Source organism: Caretta caretta, chromosome 23 (assembly GCF_965140235.1).
Source record: "Caretta caretta isolate rCarCar2 chromosome 23, rCarCar1.hap1, whole genome shotgun sequence".
Lineage (NCBI taxonomy): Eukaryota > Metazoa > Chordata > Testudines > Cheloniidae > Caretta > Caretta caretta.
Window position 1 is genome coordinate 1149747 of NC_134228.1, and position 18032 is coordinate 1167778.

Here is an 18032-nt window from a genome sequence, read left to right on the forward strand (position 1 = left end):
CCCACCATGCCCCAGTGCCAGGGCCCTCGTTAGGTTAGACGCCAGCCTGCCACGGCGCGGGGCCTGGGATCACTCGGGGCCCCGGGGATCCAGCCCAGCGTTTCTGAGTCTGCGACACCGAGTTAGTTACTCCTGGGCAGCTGCACCTGGCTGGGAGCGGTCAGGGTGAACTGAGCTAGGCTGGAGGAAGCAGGGCTCCCCAGCTGGGCATGGATCTCAAACCCGGGATTACAGGCCCCGGCGACTGACCACAGCCGCCATCGGACCCCAGCTTCTGGGGATGTAACGAAGCGGGACTGTTCTGAATATTTCCTCTGAATACTGTAGGGGTGCCTCAGTTTCCCCTAGGCAGTTCTTAAGTCTCTAGATGATGGGGTAAGGGGGTGTTGCAGAGCAAAGGGCCAGGGTACATAAATGGCGACACTCTGTCTCCTGGCAACTGATGGCCTGGGCCCTTCCCCCCTGCAAGGTGAGAGCTAAAGGGTTGGAGAACAAAGGAATCAGGTGACCACCTGGCCCGGGAAAGGAACAAAGCCCAGAGGAGGAGGGGCTGGAGGGGGTTTTCAGTTTGGGGCTGGCTGGGACATGGAGTGAAGGGCAGACTTGGTTGTCTGGCTCACTGCCCCCCAAAATGGACCCAGCTGAGGGGTCCTGTTCTCTGCACCTACAAGCTCGGTGTTAGACCATGTTCCTGTCGTCTAATAAACCTCTGTTTTACTGGCTGGCTCAGAGTCCCGTCTGACTGCGGAGTTGGGGGGCAGGACCCTCTGGCTTCCCCAAGACCCCGCCTGGGCGGACTCGCTGTGGGAAGCGCACGGAGGGGCAGAGGATGCTGAAGGCTCCAAGGTCGGACCCAGAAAGGTGGAAGCCGGGTGAGCTGTGTGTCCTGAAGACAGGCTGCTCCCCGAGAGGAGACTCCCCCAGAATCCTGCCTGGCTTCGTAGGGAGCAGGTCCAGAGCATGGCCTGGGGACTCTGTGACAACTGGTGGCAGAGGTGGGATCTACTGCACCCCCACTTCCCAGCACAACGGGCCAAGACGTGCGGAATCCAAAGGGCTGCCCCAGTGTCCCCCTCACTGGGGTTATCCGCCAGCAGCGCGGTGCTTGGCAATCTGCTCCTAGGCAGCCTGTCCTCAGTGACAGGTCGGCTCCCGACACCAGCAGCCAGACCGGGCCTCACAGGGGTGTGAACGTGACTGGGAATCAGGGCCAGGCCCTTCCCAGCCACTCCAGGGACTGGCACCATGGCTGCAGAAACGGCTTGGCCAACTGCAAACACAGAGTCCTGGCTCCCAATCCCCCTGCTCTAACCACTAGACCCCCCTCCGTTCCCAGAGCTGGGAGAGAACCCAGGAGTCCGGACGCCCAGTCCACCCCTTCACACTGCCTCCATGCAGCATCCACACGTGCTGGGCTTGGTATCCCACGTCCAGCCCCCTCCCAGCTGGGCCCCGCCCAGCCCTACCTGGAGTTTCTTCAGCTGGTTGTTGACGGTGGCCAGGCTGGCACCAGCATCCACAGCCTGCAGCTGCCCCTCCATGTTCACCAGCCTCTTGTCCAGGTCCGCATAGCTCTGCACCAGCTGCTCCGCCTTGCTGGCCTCGAAGAGCTGCTGGGCCCTGGCCTGCGACGTGCTCTCGAGCTCTGCCCAGCACTGCCGGATCTCTTCCAGCTGCTTCCTCACCGAGCCGGCCAGCTCCGGCTTCTCCTCAAGGAGCTGCCGGCCTTCCTGTGCGGGCAGAGGGCAGGATCAGCGCCAGACTCACCCTCTGCTGCAAAGCCAGGCCCGGCGCCCAGGCCCAGCCTGGGACCCCGCGGCTCCGCGAGGGCTGGGATCCTGGCCCCAGTGAGGTCAGTGGGGCAGGATTTCACCCCCTCGGGCCCAGAACCCGTCAACGGGGTTGCAGGGCTGCGGGGACGGCTCCTGACGCCTGCCTGCACCTGTCTTAGCTTTGGCAAGCCAGGCGCAGACCTGTAACCGCCCCCCGCCACCCGCCCAGCCAGAACCCGGCTCGGCACCTGCACCATGCACCCTTAGTCCCCATCGGTACGTCAGCGTATCACAGTAGTGCCCAGAGACATCAGCTGGGATCAGGGCCCCGTTGCGCCGGGTGCTGCTCAGACCCCAACTGAGATCAGGGCCCCATTGTGCCTGGGGGGGCACATGGCTACACACACACAGAGCTGGGGGGGACACGGATCCACAGGCACACACGCAGCTTGGGGGGGACACGGCTACACACACACACACACAGAGCTGGGGGGGACACGGATCCACAGGCACACACAACTGGGAGGGACACAGATACACACACACACGCAGCTTGGGGGGGACACGGCTACACACACACACACAGAGCTGGGGGGGACACGGATCCACAGGCACACACGCAGCTTGGGGGGGACACGGCTACACACACACACACAGAGCTGGGGGGGACACGGATCCACAGACACACACGCAGCTTGGGGGGGACACGGCTACACACACACACACACAGCTTGGGGGGACACGGATCCACGCGCACACACAGAGCTGGGGGGGACACGGATCCACAGGCACACACAACTGGGAGGGACACAGATACACACACACACACACACGCAGCTTGGGGGGGACACGGCTACACACACACACACAGAGCTGGGGGGGACACGGATCCACAGGCACACACGCAGCTTGGGGGGGACACGGCTACACACACACACACAGCTCGGGGGGGACATGGATCCACAAACACACACACGGCTGGGGGGGACAGAGAAACACACACACACACACAGAGCTGGGGGGGACACGGATCCACAGGCACACACGCAGCTCGGGGGGGACACGGATACACACACACACAGCTGGGGGGGACACGGCTCCACAAACACACACACGCAGCTGGGGGGGGACACACCCCTATGATTCTATGACACGGATACACCCCCCCAGCACACACATTTTATAAGCAGCCTCATCGCTTCTGCCTGGGAAAGGTCTCTGTGCCCCCCAGGGCTCCCTCACACCAAAGGAGGCCGGTGGAGGACACAGGCCGCCCCGCAGCCCTCTGCGCCTGCGAAGCACCCTGGCATCCCTTGTGCGACCCCCGGGCCCAGCCCCTGCTCCCAGCAGCGCCCAGGGCCAGACGTCGGGGAGACGGTTCCCCCACTGAATCCAACCCTTTCCGGGGGCGGCCTGACCCCTGCGAGCCGCGGAGCCCCCTGCCTCTCCCTGGCGCTGGGCTCTGACCCCGGCCCCAGCCTGTGGGCACAGCGGGCTCGGCTCTGCTAGTCTGATCCCCCCACCCGCTGGGCGAGGGGGGTCGCAGGTCCCCCCCCGCCCGCCCGCCCCCCCCGGGCTGGGGGCCTCCCGGCTTCTGTGCCCAGCACACGGGCCGGCAGCGCCTGATCCGGGCGGGCGCTTCGGATCGCTGGGCCGCGGCTCCACTCAGGGCACAGACGGTGCCAGCCGGGGGTCTGTTCCCTGCCCGGCGCCCGGCTGCTCCAGCTTCAAGGGCACGACACCCATTTACGCCTGCTTAGGAGCTGGTCCGAGCGGCAGGCAGCGCTCCCCCGCTGCTGCCCCCGAAGGACAATTTAACGTCAGGGGGTTTATTGGGGTGGGGGGTCCCCCTGCTCCAGAGACGCAGGCCCCAGGTCCGCTCCCCGGAATCCCTCCAGCTTCACCCCCGGTGAGCCGCCCCGGGCGCCCACCCTGCAGGCCGGGGGTCCGCGCTGCGGCAGCCCCCCGCGAGCAGGCGGCTGCGGGGGTGAGGCGCCCCGACGCCCCCCCTCTCTGCAGAGCACACGCCGGCAGGCTGGCGGCCGAGATGCCAGCCCGGACGCCCAGGCAGCCTCGGGCCGGGACACGTCCCCAGCGCCAGTGCTGCGAGCGGCAGGCGGCAGGGCCCGGGCCTGTTCTCATAGGGACCCCCGACCTTCCGCCGGGCCAGGGCACCCCCTGCCCCGGGGACGCACAGGAGCGCGGGGTCGGAACGCAGCTCCCCGGGGCAGGGGACGGGCTGAGCCCGCGGGGGGGGCTGGGGGAGTTGGGGGGTCCCTCCCGGGGCGCACCCGCTCCCCCCCTCACCTGCTCGATCTGCTCCAGCCACTCGCGGTTCTGCGCCAGCTCGGCCAGGAGCGCCCGGTGCCGCAGCCAGCGCTGGTGGGGCTTGGCCGCCGGGTCCCCGGCCATGGGCCGCTTCTCCTTCATCCAGCCGGCCAGCTGCGGGCACAGAGCGGGGCTGAGCCGCGGGGTCCCCGCCCCGCCCCGCGCCGCGCCGCCCCCGCTGCCGCAGCCACCCGCGCCGCGTCCCCCCCGCGCGTCCTGCGGGGCCGGGCGGCTGCGCCGGGGAGGGGAGCCCGGCCCCGCACGGCGCCTTGCATCAGCCGGGCCCGGGGGGGCTCCCAGCTCAGCTGGGGCGTGACCCTGCTGGGCTGGGGGGCCGGGGCCACGTGAGAACAGAGACAGGCAGGCAGAGGGGTCGGGGTGGGGACGGACAGAGGGACAGACAGGGTAGCTATGGGGACAGACGGAGGGGCAGGTGTGGGGATGGACGGACAGGGTAGCTATGGAGCGGGTAGATGGGACTGGGGACAGAGGACGGACAGACGGGTCCGTGTGGGGACGGACAGAGGGGTCAGTGTGGGGACAGACAGACGAGCGGTGTGGGGACGGACAGACAGGGTAGCTGTGGGGACAGACGGAGGGGCAGGTGTGGGGATGGACGGACAGGGTAGCTATGGAGCGGGTAGATGGGACTGGGGACAGAGGACGGACAGACGGGTCCGTGTGGGGTCGGACAGAGGGGTCAGTGTGGGGACAGACAGACGAGCGGTGTGGGGACGGACAGACAGGGTAGCTGTGGGGACAGACGGAGGGGCAGGTGTGGGGATGGACGGACAGGGTAGCTATGGAGCGGGTAGATGGGACTGGGGACAGAGGACGGACAGACGGGTCCGTGTGGGGTCGGACAGAGGGGTCAGTGTGGGGACGGACAGAGGGACAGACAGACAGGGTAGCTATGGGGATGGACGGAGGGGCAGGTGTGGGGATGGACGGACAGGGTAGCTATGGAGGGGGTAGATGGGACTGGGGACAGAGGACGGACAGACGGGTCCGTGTGGGGACGGACAGAGGGGTCAGTGTGGGGACAGACAGACGAGCGGTGTGGGGACGGACAGACAGGGTAGCTGTGGGGACGGACGGAGGGGCAGGTGTGGGGATGGACGGACAGGGTAGCTATGGAGCGGGTAGATGGGACTGGGGACAGAGGACGGACAGACGGGTCCGTGTGGGGTCGGACAGAGGGGTCAGTGTGGGGACAGACAGACGAGCGGTGTGGGGACGGACAGACAGGGTAGCTGTGGGGACAGACGGAGGGGCAGGTGTGGGGATGGACGGACAGGGTAGCTATGGAGCGGGTAGATGGGACTGGGGACAGAGGACGGACAGACGGGTCCGTGTGGGGTCGGACAGAGGGGTCAGTGTGGGGACGGACAGAGGGACAGACAGACAGGGTAGCTATGGGGATGGACGGAGGGGCAGGTGTGGGGATGGACGGACAGGGTAGCTATGGAGCGGGTAGATGGGACTGGGGACAGAGGACGGACAGACGGGTCCGTGTGGGGACGGACAGAGGGGTCAGTGTGGGGACAGACAGACGAGCGGTGTGGGGACGGACAGACAGGGTAGCTGTGGGGACAGACAGAGGGGCAGGTGTGGGGATGGACGGACAGGGTAGCTATGGAGCGGGTAGATGGGACTGGGGACAGAGGACGGACAGACGGGTCCGTGTGGGGTCGGACAGAGGGGTCAGTGTGGGGACGGACAGAGGGACAGACAGACAGGGTAGCTATGGGGATGGACGGAGGGGCAGGTGTGGGGATGGACGGACAGGGTAGCTATGGAGGGGGTAGATGGGACTGGGGACAGAGGACGGACAGACGGGTCCGTGTGGGGATGGACAGAGGGGTCAGTGTGGGGACAGACAGACGAGCGGTGTGGGGACGGACAGACAGGGTAGCTGTGGGGACGGACGGAGGGGCAGGTGTGGGGATGGACGGACAGGGTAGCTATGGAGCGGGTAGATGGGACTGGGGACAGAGGACGGACAGACGGGTCCGTGTGGGGTCGGACAGAGGGGTCAGTGTGGGGACAGACAGACGAGCGGTGTGGGGACGGACAGACAGGGTAGCTGTGGGGACAGACGGAGGGGCAGGTGTGGGGATGGACGGACAGGGTAGCTATGGAGCGGGTAGATGGGACTGGGGACAGAGGACGGACAGACGGGTCCGTGTGGGGTCGGACAGAGGGGTCAGTGTGGGGACGGACAGAGGGACAGACAGACAGGGTAGCTATGGGGATGGACGGAGGGGCAGGTGTGGGGATGGACGGACAGGGTAGCTATGGAGCGGGTAGATGGGACTGGGGACAGAGGACGGACAGACGGGTCCGTGTGGGGACGGACAGAGGGGTCAGTGTGGGGACAGACAGACGAGCGGTGTGGGGACGGACAGACAGGGTAGCTGTGGGGACAGACAGAGGGGCAGGTGTGGGGATGGACGGACAGGGTAGCTATGGAGCGGGTAGATGGGACTGGGGACAGAGGACGGACAGACGGGTCCGTGTGGGGTCGGACAGAGGGGTCAGTGTGGGGACGGACAGAGGGACAGACAGACAGGGTAGCTATGGGGATGGACGGAGGGGCAGGTGTGGGGATGGACGGACAGGGTAGCTATGGAGGGGGTAGATGGGACTGGGGACAGAGGACGGACAGACGGGTCCGTGTGGGGATGGACAGAGGGGTCAGTGTGGGGACAGACAGACGAGCGGTGTGGGGACGGACAGAGGGACAGACAGACAGGGAAGCTATGGGGACAGATGGAGGGGCAGGTGTGGGGATGGACGGACAGGGTAGCTATGGAGAAGGACAGGGGGTAGATCTGTGGACAGAGGATGGACAGACGGGTCCATGTGGGGATGGACAGACAAGCGGTGTGGGGACAGACAGAGGGACAGACAGGTAGAGGGGAAGCTATGGGGACAATTCTGGACACCCCAGGATCTGGATTCACCTCCCTTTGGTGCCCTGAGGAGCTGTGGAGGGGGTCAGGCTCCAGGTGCGACTCAGCACTGACCCCCCCAGAGAGGGACGCGGCCCGTGACCTTCTCTGGGCCCTGCCAATGGCTCCCCCAGGTCTTCCAAACAAATGGACCCGAAACACCCCACCCCTCTCCTGCTGCCGACCCCGAGAGATCCAGCCACACAGGGAGGCTGGGGCAGAGCCAGGGACAGAACCCAGGCGTCCTGGCTCCCAGCCTCCCGCTCTAACCACTAGACCCGCCTCCCCTTCCCAGAGTCCAGCATCCCAGGGCCCCTCCAGCATCCCAGGACTCCCAGGCTGCAGGGGCCCATGTCCCAGCGACGCCCCCCCCCCCCACGCTCTATGGGGCCCAATCTCCCAGCAGTTGCACCCTGGGCTGCGCCCCCCTCCAACAGGCGCCGGGTTAACTAGAACCCGGGTCACTGCAGCTGGATCTGCCTGCATCGGGGCACTGGCAGCCCCGCAGATTCACGGCTTCCCAGGCCAGAAGGGCCCGTTGGGATCCTCTCGCCAGCACCCCTGGGCCCAGAGCTGCTTTCTGAGCATTTCCAGAGGGGCAGGGCTGGAGCATCCCCCTGGTTAGTTATACCTGCTGCCCCGTCCTGCATGTCAATCCACCCACCTGTCCCAGAGCCCGCAGCACGGGGCCCCGGCCCCCTGCACAGCAGGGAGGGGGCAGCCGGGCCGAATCCTGGCCCACAAGGTCGCAGTGACACTCAACCCTGGCCCGGTCACCCCCCTGCCGTGCCAGGCCTCACCTGCCAGCTGCTCTCGGCACTGGGGCTGGACAGGAGGCGGGAGGGACCCGTCCCCGGCGGGTGGGGCTGGCCGCAGGAAGGGGGAGCCGGGGCCGCCTGGCGCAGGGGCCGGGGGCGTTTGTGTGTCCCATCTCCAGCTGTGCAGCAGGGCCTGGGGCAAGGGGCCCAATCCCCAGCTGGTGTAAATCAGCATCGCTCTGCTGGGACCACTGGCTGGCTGACACCCGCAGAGGGGCTGGCCCACAAAGCCCCGGGTGCTTGCCCTGGAGCCATGAGTGGGCCAGATTCTCAGCGGGTGTAAATTGGCCCAATTCTATTTACATTAATGCAGCTACGCTGGTTTACACCAGCTGGGGCCCTGGCCCAGTCACTCCACAGCCCCATTGTTATTCCAGCCCTCCTCTTCCGCCTCCCCCCAGCTCTGCCGGTGCCCCTCACACCCGACCCGCAGCCCCTGGTAGCCCAGCCCTGCCCCCCAGCTCTGCCGGTGCCCCTCACTCCCAACCAGCAGCCCCTGCTAGCCCAGCCCTGGGCCCCCCAGCTCTGCCGGTGCCCCTCACTCCCAACCTACACTCACGTGCTCTGTGGGCAGCCCTGAGCTAAGGGCCCCGGCAGGAAAGTCGGGGGCACCGCAGCTGCTCGTCAATGCCCAGCTGTGCCCAGGGCTGGCTCAGGCCCCGAGCCGCCCGCAAGCACCGGAGCCAGCTCGGAGGAAGGGGGCAGATTGCGGAGCGCCATGCGCTGGGCCTGCCCCTCTCCCCCCAGCACAATTCATTACCATAGAGCCCGTGCTGCCTGGAAACGCACCAGCTGCCCTAATTAGAGGCAGTGCTGGGTGGGGGCAGGGCTAGCCACGCAAATGAGGCAGGAGCCCGAAATAATCAGCGGCTGGGGCTGAATTCAGCTCTTGGATGCATGGGGCTCCCCTTCTGCCTGACTGCATCGTCCGTCCCCCATCCCCACGCACGCCCCACTGGCTGCCAGGCAGCCCCTCGCTAGGTCTGCGTCCAGCCCCTCAGCCATCCAGCCCCTCTGCCCCCTGGCACCCCTCACCACAGGGCCAGGGCGCGTCCCCCAGCCGCAGCCCCCTGGCCCGGCCATGCTGGGGAGCGTTGGCCACCCACCTCCCGTGGGGAGACAGACGGGGCTGAGTGAAGGCTCTGTCCATGCCCCGAGGCCAGCGCTGTGGGCAGAGCTGGTGAAGAGAGTTGGCTGGACTCTATTTCCCGACAGGGATTCCCAGCCCCCTGCCCCGGTTCTGCACCCTGACGTTCCCGCCAGCCACGGCCCGCCTGGAGCGTTCGCCCCGTCTCCAGGCCCAGCTGGCACCGCGGGGCTGCTCAATGCAAGTGTCCAGCTCGGGAGGAGAGGTTTGGAGACCAGGAGTCCAACTCCCCCCATGCGTCCCCCCCGACTCCAGACAGTGCTGAGCCCCCCATCGAGGCATCCCAAGCGGGCCCCTCTGCAGCCAGGGCGCCCCCGGCTCCTTCCCGGAGCTCGGCGAGGAAGCGGTGCAGAACGCCGCTCTGCATGGCCGACCCAACAGGTCCCCGCCGAGGTCAGTGCCCTGCTCGCCCCAGCCACGGGCAGCCTGGCTCCTTGGCGCGCCCTGGCCCGTGGGAAAGCCAAGCGCCCATGGGAACAGAGCCCCGCCAGAAATGCCAGCAGCAGGTGGGGAGCCGTGAGCGTGGGGCTGCCGGCTGCAGGACGCACGTCACCCCGCACGGGGCCGGGGCCGCACCTCGTGACAGCTCTGCAGGAAACGCTGCAGGCCCAAGTGGTCGGTCAGCTGCTGCGTCCGCGCCTGGGCCAGCTGGAAGTTCCGGTGGCTCCTGCAGAAACGAGAGGTGCTGGCTCAGCTCCCTGCGTTCCCGCTGCTCCGCCCCTCGCCGGGGCCTCCCAGCCGGAGGGATCCCAGGAGCAGAGATGGAAACACCCAGCGGGAGACCTGCCCTTCATACGCCTGTCTCCAAACGCGCCCGGCTGTCACTGCATTTCAGGAGCATCGAGAGACCCAGATCAGGGCCCAGACCCGGCCGAGATCGGGGCCCTGTCATGCCGCGCGCTGCCCAGACCCCACCCGAGACCAGGGCCCCGTCGTGCCAGGCGCTGCCCAGACCCCGGCTGAGATCAGGCCCCATCACACCGCGCGCTGCCCAGACCCCAGCTGAGATCAGGGCCCCGTCGTGCCGGGCGCTGCCCAGACCCCGGCCGAGACCAGGGCCCCGTCGAGCCAGGCGCTGCCCAGACCCCGGCCGAGATCAGGGTCCCATTGTGCCGGGTGCTGCCCAGACCCCGGCGGAGATCAGGGCCCCGTCGCGCCGGGCGCTGCCCAGACCCCACCCGAGACCAGGGCCCCGTCGAGCCAGGCGCTGCCCAGATCCCGGCTGAGACCAGGGCCCCGTCGAGCCAGGTGCTGCCCAGACCCCGGCCGAGATCAGGGTCCCGTTGTGCCGGGTGCTGCCCAGACCCCGGCGGAGATCAGGGCCCCGCTGTGCCAGGCACTGCACAGACAGAACCAGAGACAGTCCCTGCTCCAAAGAGCTCCCAGTCTGAACAGACAATGGGGAAACTGAGGCAAAGGGGGGGGAAACAGCAGATAATCCAGGTGTTCTGACCCCCTGTCACCGAGTCCCCGGGCCATGCTCTGGAACAATTACACCCCCTTATCCCACCACCTAGAGACTTAAGAAATGCATAGGGGAAACTGAGGCACCCCTACAGTATTCAGAGGAAACATTAAGAACAGTCCCACTTCGTCACACCCCCACTCCCAGTCCCACTGCCCTACTCACCAGCCTCCCCTGACTTGACTGGGAGTTCAGCACACATGGGTTTCACCCTGACCAGGGGTCTGAACTGTCTGGCTGGCACGAGGCTCCCCGGCTGGCCAGGCACAGCCAAGGAGCCAGGCAGGACCCCAGAGCGGGTGTTTGCTCCGGGCTGGGCAGAACCCACAGGCCAGGGAGGGAGGGTGGCCCAAGCCCTGCGGGGCATCGACTGGCGATGGGATCCAGGCTCAGCTGTGAGCCAGTCGCCCTCTCCGAGGGGCTCGGATCAGTCCTGAGAGGAGCCCGGGATGGGTCCTACATCTCCAGGGAAGGGCTTTGCCAGGAGTCCCGGGGCCTTTCCCCAGAGCTGCTTCAGCTCTGGCTGTGCTATCTCCAGACACTTGGGGGGCAAACCCAAGCTCCCCGCCTGCCCCAGGGACATGGGGAGAGGCCGTGGGGTGGGAGGCCCTGAAGAAGGAAGCTCCCAGGTCCTGGCAGGCTCGGCCCTCCTGCAGGGCGGGAAGAAACGGGGCAAAGCACCCGGCGAGGACTCTGGAGAATTACCCACAATCATCCGAGCGGGCAGAGACGGGCTCTGACCTGTCTGTGCAGCACCTGGCACGGGGGGTCCCGCTTCAGGACTGGGGACCCCCTGAGCTGCCGTAGCACGGACCAGACCAATCGAAAGCATTAGGAACAGAATCACTGGGCCCCGGGCCTGCCAGCGTCCCTTCGTTCCCACCGCCACCGCTGCCAGGACCACCATCACCCAGGCCAGGCCGCTGTACCCGGCCCAACAGCGCGAGAGACAGAACAACCGGCCCCAGCTCGTACCCAGCACCCACCACTGGGACCTCCAAGCGCCATACAAAGCAGGGTGGGCGTATGACCCCATTTAACAGCTGGGCAAACTGAGCGACCGAGTGCAGTCGAGAGCTCCCTGGTCAGCCGGTGCCTGGGCAGAGCCAGGTCTCCTGACCCCCAGCCAGCTCCTACCCACTGGGCCCCAAATTCAACGCGGGATCCACACGCACTCGCTTTGGCCAGGGCAGGCCCCAAATCGAGGGACACAAGCCTCGCCACATACTCTTTTAGGGCGTAATTCCAGCAAATGAGGCCAAGCGGCCTAGTTTTTAAGCCTCTCCTGGCAGCCGAGACAGGAGGTTCGGGACGGCCCAGGAGACGGGGCAAAGGAGGGCAGCGAACTGAGCTGGAATGAGCAGACGACCGATGCCCAGGCCAAGGCAAACGATTCAATTAACCCCGGGCCTCGTTATTCGTTACAAATGCACCCCACAACAGTGGCTCTAGCCGGTGGGCGCGGATAAATATCCTGACGATTCCACTGTAATCGAGGGTGGAAGGAGATTAGCGGGAGGGACACCTGGCCTGGAGAGGTCAAGGGGAACGGAGACGCGGGGGTGGCAGCTGCCGACCCGACCCACCGCACGGAGGGGAGAGAAGCACTTCATTGGCAGCCCAGGGCCTTTCATCTCAAACGTCAGGGTTCCCCAGCACCCCCCACACGCAGGAACCGGCTCCTGGATCCATCGGGGCACCTGTACCCCCATCAACGCAGCCTCTGGGCGCCTCCCAGTCCCGAAGGGACGTCTCCTCCCTCCGCCCATGTGGCACTGTTCTGCCCATTGCCCGGGGGACACGGAGAGACCCGGGCCCAGGGGCGCTCGTACCTGACCCCCACCGATTTCGAGGGGCTCTGGTCCCGAACCCCTCAGGGAGCTTGTGAGAGGTCACGGCGGAGTCCGTGGTGCAGTGGGGGACTGAACCCGGGTCTCTGGTGCGTGGGTGGGACAGGGGCTGGCCGGAGCCTGGGCCCGGCGGGGTCACGGGGGGGCTAAGCAGCACTTGGCCCGGGGGGGGCAATCCCCCAGAAGCAGCCCCCTGGGGAAGTCGCGGCCCAGCTGGAGGGGACAGCCAGGTGGCTCGGGCCGGGAAGGGGCACGTGCCAGGCGCTGCGTGGGGCCTACTTGGCTCTGAGCTCTGCCATCTCCTCCTGGGCGCGCTCGCTGTAGGGGCTGCCCTGGCGCACCAGGCTCTCCCCGGCCTGCAGGGCCAGCGTCGTCCTCGGCATGCTCAGCTCCATGGTGGTTACGAAATCCTTGTGCTTCTTGATGGCCTTCTCCACCGCCTCCACCGTGGTGGGGAGCTCCGCGTGGGCCAGGGTGGACTCCTGGGGGGGAGCGGGAGGGCAGGGGTTAACACTCAGCGCTTGGGCAGCCTGCAAACCTCCCCCCGACCACACACTCCCCCCACCGGCCCCCCGTGGTGGGAGGAAACTGAGGCACAGAGGGGGAAGCCACGTGCCTGGGGTCACCCAGCAGGTCATGGGGTAAAGCTGGGAAGAGAGTCCTGGTGCCCAGCATCCCCCTCTCCCCGGTATAACCACTAGATCCCACTCCCCTCCCAGACCTGGGGGTAGAACCCAGGAGTCCTGGCTCCCAGACCCCTGCTCTAACCACTAGTCCCCACCCACTCCCCGAGCCAGGGATAGAAAATCCCTCCCCATCTTTCCTTCTCCGCCATGTTTGGGGCCATGCGCACAGCGGCCCCACTGCCAGGCAGCTGCGCTCAGAGGCGCCTGGCAGCCGTCGCTCTGCGTTGGCGTCAGTTGGACGCAGGCCACGGCAAATGCCAGCTCCCCCGTTGCCAGCCTGAGCGGAGGAGCAGAGCCGCTCCCCTGGGCTCAGGCCTGGCTCCAAGCCTGTGGGCTTTGGGTCAAGCCCCTCATGCTGGGCACCGCAGGGGGGCCAGAGACGGGGAACCCGCAGAGACCCGCGCGGGTCCCCGAGCCTAGGTCCCAGCTGATGCCCTCAGCCCCAGGCGCTGCCCCAGAAGAGCAGCTCCCTCTCCGCAGGGATTCCCCTGGCCTTGTCTGCAGCCAGCTCTGTTGGAGCCGGCCCTGCAACCATCCCGGAGCAGAGCTTCCTCCCAGTAACCGTCTGCCTGGCCTGCCCGGAGCGACACCTGGAGCAGGAGGCGAGGGCACGGGGCACTGACATAACTGCCCCCGACTGGCTCCAGCTAGGGCCTCCTCTTCCCCCCCGCTCCTGGGAGGCTGGGAGCTGGCTGACGGCTGGGGGATGCAGGACACACAGAGCCCTTACGCAGCCCCCCGGCCGTCAGTGGGACTTGCTCACAGGCTCAGAGTTGTGCAGCTTCTTTCAGGGGAGTCAGGAGACCTGGGTTCTGTGCTCAGCTCCGCCACTGCCCTGATGGCTGACCTTGGGCAAGTCCTTTCCCTCTCTGGGCCTCAGTTTCCCCTCCCACTCCTGGCCTATTTAGACTGGAAGCCCTTTAGGACAACACAGGTCTCTCACTCTGTCTGGGCAGCGCCCAGCTTGACGGGGCCCTGATCTTGGCTGGGGTCTGGGCAGCGCCTGGCGTGACGGGGCCCTGATCTTGGTCGGGGTCTGGGTAGCGCCTGGCGCGACGGGGCCCTGATCTCGGTTGTAGCCTCTGGGTGCTCCCATAATACTCACCATAACTCACAAGTGCTTTCCTGAACTGGGTCCTCACTACAGGCCCTGACTCCCCAGTTTCTGGGCTGCCGGTTGCTCCTCTGACAGGATTGAGCCCCCATTTTAGCCAGCGTTTATTCCCAATCCCCCCCAGAGCCTGGGGCTCCATTTCCTGCTGTCCTGGATACTCTGGGCTGGGAAGAAAGGGGGTGGTGGGGAGCGGTGGGAACAGGGCCCTTGGGGCAGGAGCCCACCCTGTTCAGATTTCGTGCACTAAGGGGCCAGTTTGATGATCCGTGTCCCAGCTCAACAACCGGCCGACAAATCATCCCACTCGAACCCAGCTAATGCAGCTTCTAGCCTTTCTCCGGCGCCGGGGTGCGCGTAATCGGGCTTTAGAGCCCAGCTGGGAACCCGGGGAGCGACTCAGCCGTAACAGACGCCAAATAGTGACCAGCAATGAATTAGCCATTCGTATTTAGGAATAACTAGCAGTTTGATCAGTATTGTTTTCTATGTAATGCCATTAGCTAGCTAGTGGTATTTGTTAAGTATTAATTACTCATTGGTATTTGATAATTTGCAAATAAATGTATTGCTAATTACCAAATGCTAATGAATAGTGAGCAATATCTAGCATATACCAATTAATAATTATCAAATAGCAAAAATTATTAGCAGTTAATACATGGCAAAATCCAATAATTATCAAATACCATTTAATTATTAGCAATGAATACTTAGATACCAAATAGTTAGCAACGATCAATAAATTAACAATATTTAGAAATAGCCAATTACCAAAAATCAGTAATTAGCAATTCATTCTTAGCAGATACGAATAGTTTGCAAAGACAATATATGAGCAACTGATATGAAGTAATAACTAGCCAAAGAGATATCAATTAATAATTAGCAAATACTTAATACTGATTAATAGTAAAGCTCAGTAAGTAACTTAGCTAACTGCAATCACTGCAAATTAATTCTTGGCCAATGGCAATTAATACGTAGCAAATAATTACCAAATATTAATAACCTTGCAGGATTTAGCAATCATTGGCCAGTCATCTCCATTAATAAGGAGCCATTGATACTTAACAAATGCCATCCATCGCTCACAGATATAACCAGCAGTTCGTCCTGGACAATAGCAATGCATGAGCCATGGGTGATTAGCCGTCGCCCTGCAATGCCCCGCGGCGACGCACCCTGCCGAGCAGCCCCGCCCCGTTACCTGGTTGTACAGACACGCCTCGGCCTGCTGCACGTCCCTCAGGAACAGGTGGAAGACGTGGGCCTGGACCAGCGCCACCCGCCGGCTCTCCCACATCTGCAGCAGCTTGTTCCAGCCCACGTCCAGCTTCTGCAGCCAGTGCTGGAGCGAGAGGCAGGGGACGTCGGCCTCTTCCAGGGCCAGCAGGTCGCTGGCCTCCTGGATCGTGGTGTAGTCCTCCTCGTAGCGGTCAATCTCCTCCTTGAGGGCCACGTGCTGGCTCAGCAGCCGCTCCGCCCCCGCCAGGTTGCTGGGAAGTTCTTCCGAGGCCACAGCTGCCTGAGTCTTCACCAGCCAGGTCAGGAAGTTGTCCAGGTCCTGGATGAACTGCTGCAGCCGGCGGGCCACGGAGAGCGAGTCCTCGCAGCCCTGCAGGGTGCTCTTCAAGGCCTCCCACTCCTCACTGATCTCCTCGAAGTGCAGCAGGACGGCCAGCGCATGGGCCGGGTGGGAGGTGGCCAAGGCTTCCCCCTCCTGCTGCAGCTCGAGGAGCTTGGGTTCCAGCACCACCAGGGCAGCCTCCATGGTGGAGAGCTTGCGCTGCAAGGCCAGGACGCCACCCAGGTCGCCGGAGCTGCACTGGCTGGCCTCCACGGCGCGGCGCTTCTCCCGGATCTGCGCCTTGATCTCGGTGCACTCCAGCAGGTAGTTCTGGATCCTCAGGACGGAGCTGAGATGGTCCTTCCTCTGCTCCACCAGCTCCACCACCCGGTTCCACCTGGGCTCGCCAGACACAGAGAAAAGCCCATCAGCGGCTTGGGCACGGCCATGTGGCACAGGCCCTTCCCCGCACGCCGGAGACGCTCGGCTCGCCTTCCAAACCACCCCCCGGAGCCAAGGCCGGTTCAACCCCGGCGGCTGTGGAGAAAAGCTGGGAAAGGCTAAAAACACCAGGCAGCAAACGAACCCCAACAGGAATTCATCTGAAAACAATACATCCCCTGATACGCAAACCAATCTCCTGACCCACGAGCTTTGCGTGCTGGGGGCTGGCAGAGATGCAGCCGGCTGGGGAAGGAGGACGGCCCGGCCCGGTGGTGAGGGCTCTCGTCTGGGACCTCGGAGACCCCGCGGCAATTCCCTGCTCGGCTCCAGGAGCCCTGGGGCCCAGATGCTCAGAGTGTTTCGGCCTTTGCTCCCACTGGGCCGAGGAGCTGGGCTGTCTTGCCGTGGTGTGGAGCTAATCCACCTCCCCGAGAGAGGAGCTGGGTCGCGGGAGAAGCCCTTCCAGCTACACAGTGCTGGCCAGCCTGGGGCTTCGGTTGGCATAACCGCCTGGCTCAAGGGGGTGGATTTCCTACACCCCCGAGTGAGCTCGTCACACCGATGTAAGCGTGTAGTGGCCTGTGTCATGCTGTGCCTCAGTTTCCCAGCTGTGCCAGGGTAATAGCACTGCCTGCCTCCCAGGAGTGCCCAGGCCGACGGGCAGGTTGCCGGGTGCAGCCGAGGTGGGGCCGTAGACAGGAAGCTGGTAAATGTGCAGCGTCATTGTCAAATGCCAAGCCAGAGAGAACAGGACGGAGGCAGTTAACAAATGCGGATAAAAACGGGAAAAAATCGACTGCTTTGGTCACTTTCCAAGAACATTTTTCATTGAAACAGACAATTTTGGACAAAACAATGTTTTCTGGGGGGTTTTGGATTTTTTTTTTAAAGCCAATTTTCATGTAAAACCCGGTTTGGGAACGAGGAATGTTCGCCCAGCTCTACTCCGTGGCTTGATCTCAGCGGGCTTCAGATCCGGACCGCGGTCTCCTGGACAGGGGGTGCGGGAAGGAGGGTGTGGGGGGTGCGTGTGCGTTCCTTGCCACGGCACGGCTCCGTCTCCCTCTAGTGGCTGTGTCCCGAGCGCGGCTTACGAGTCACCTCTGTGGTACCAGACCGGGGCCATTAGCCCAGACAAAGGGGCTGTGGCGTTGAGGCCCAGAGCTGGACCCCCGCACGGCAGCCAGGGGCTGCGGGCACCATTACACGTGCCTCAGGCAAACGGCAGGAGACACAGCCCTGCGTTTCCAGCGACCTCAACTCCTGCAGCCTCCGTGTTCAGCGCCCAGCACGAGGGGCCGGGGCCGACATGCCAGGGATGCTGGGCGCCACTCTCAGTGCTCAGCAATTTCTGCCAATCAGCCCCCTCAGGAGATGCCTCCCGACGGAGCCCAAGCCACCGAGGAGCAATGGTCCCACGTTGCAGTGGGGGAGGTCTCGGTAGGAAACGCTATTTCACTAGGAGGGTGGTGAAGCACTGGAAGGGCCCCGTGATCACAGCTGTTCTGCCAGCATTTCCTCTCCTACCCCCGCCCTCGGGGACCCTAGAGCTGCCAGTGTGAACCCCTAAGCAGGCCCCTCAGGGGGCCCATGAAAAGCCGTTGGAGCGGTTCCCGATGCTGCTGGGACCCAGACACACGGCCCTGTTGAGTCCCATGGAAAATGAGCCAGCCGGAGCCAGCCGTGCGCCAGGGAGGAGGAGCGGGTGGGCGGGAGGGCGGCTGGAGGTGTTCAATACACCCGCAAAGCAGCACCATGTCCCCGGGCAGACGGACAGACCCCGTCTCAGCTGCCTGGCACTCCCAGGTCTAGCCCATGCTGCACACGGGCCCTTGGCACGCTCCTGGCTCCCACCCACCGACCCTGTGGTCTCTGGGCCAGGGAACT

General features: G+C 64.7%; 1 protein-coding gene across 3 annotated transcripts in view; it reads right to left on the minus strand.

Annotated features, from left to right (window-relative positions):
* Positions 1-18032, minus strand: part of SPTBN4 (spectrin beta, non-erythrocytic 4) — a 74039-nt gene that overhangs the window by 25030 nt on the left and 30977 nt on the right. For 2 of the 3 annotated variants that reach the window (XM_048832867.2, XM_075122488.1), the window contains exons 16-20: positions 15342-16098; positions 12614-12816; positions 9596-9686; positions 4080-4214; positions 1467-1730 (exon numbers count right to left, since the gene is read on the minus strand). In XM_048832867.2, the coding sequence (XP_048688824.2) occupies positions 1467-1730; positions 4080-4214; positions 9596-9686; positions 12614-12816; positions 15342-16098 (1450 nt within the window). Of the gene's footprint in view, positions 1-1466; positions 1731-4079; positions 4215-8431; positions 8620-9595; positions 9687-12613; positions 12817-15341; positions 16099-18032 lie in introns of those variants that run through there. The other variant, XM_048832868.2, reaches the window with a different exon arrangement.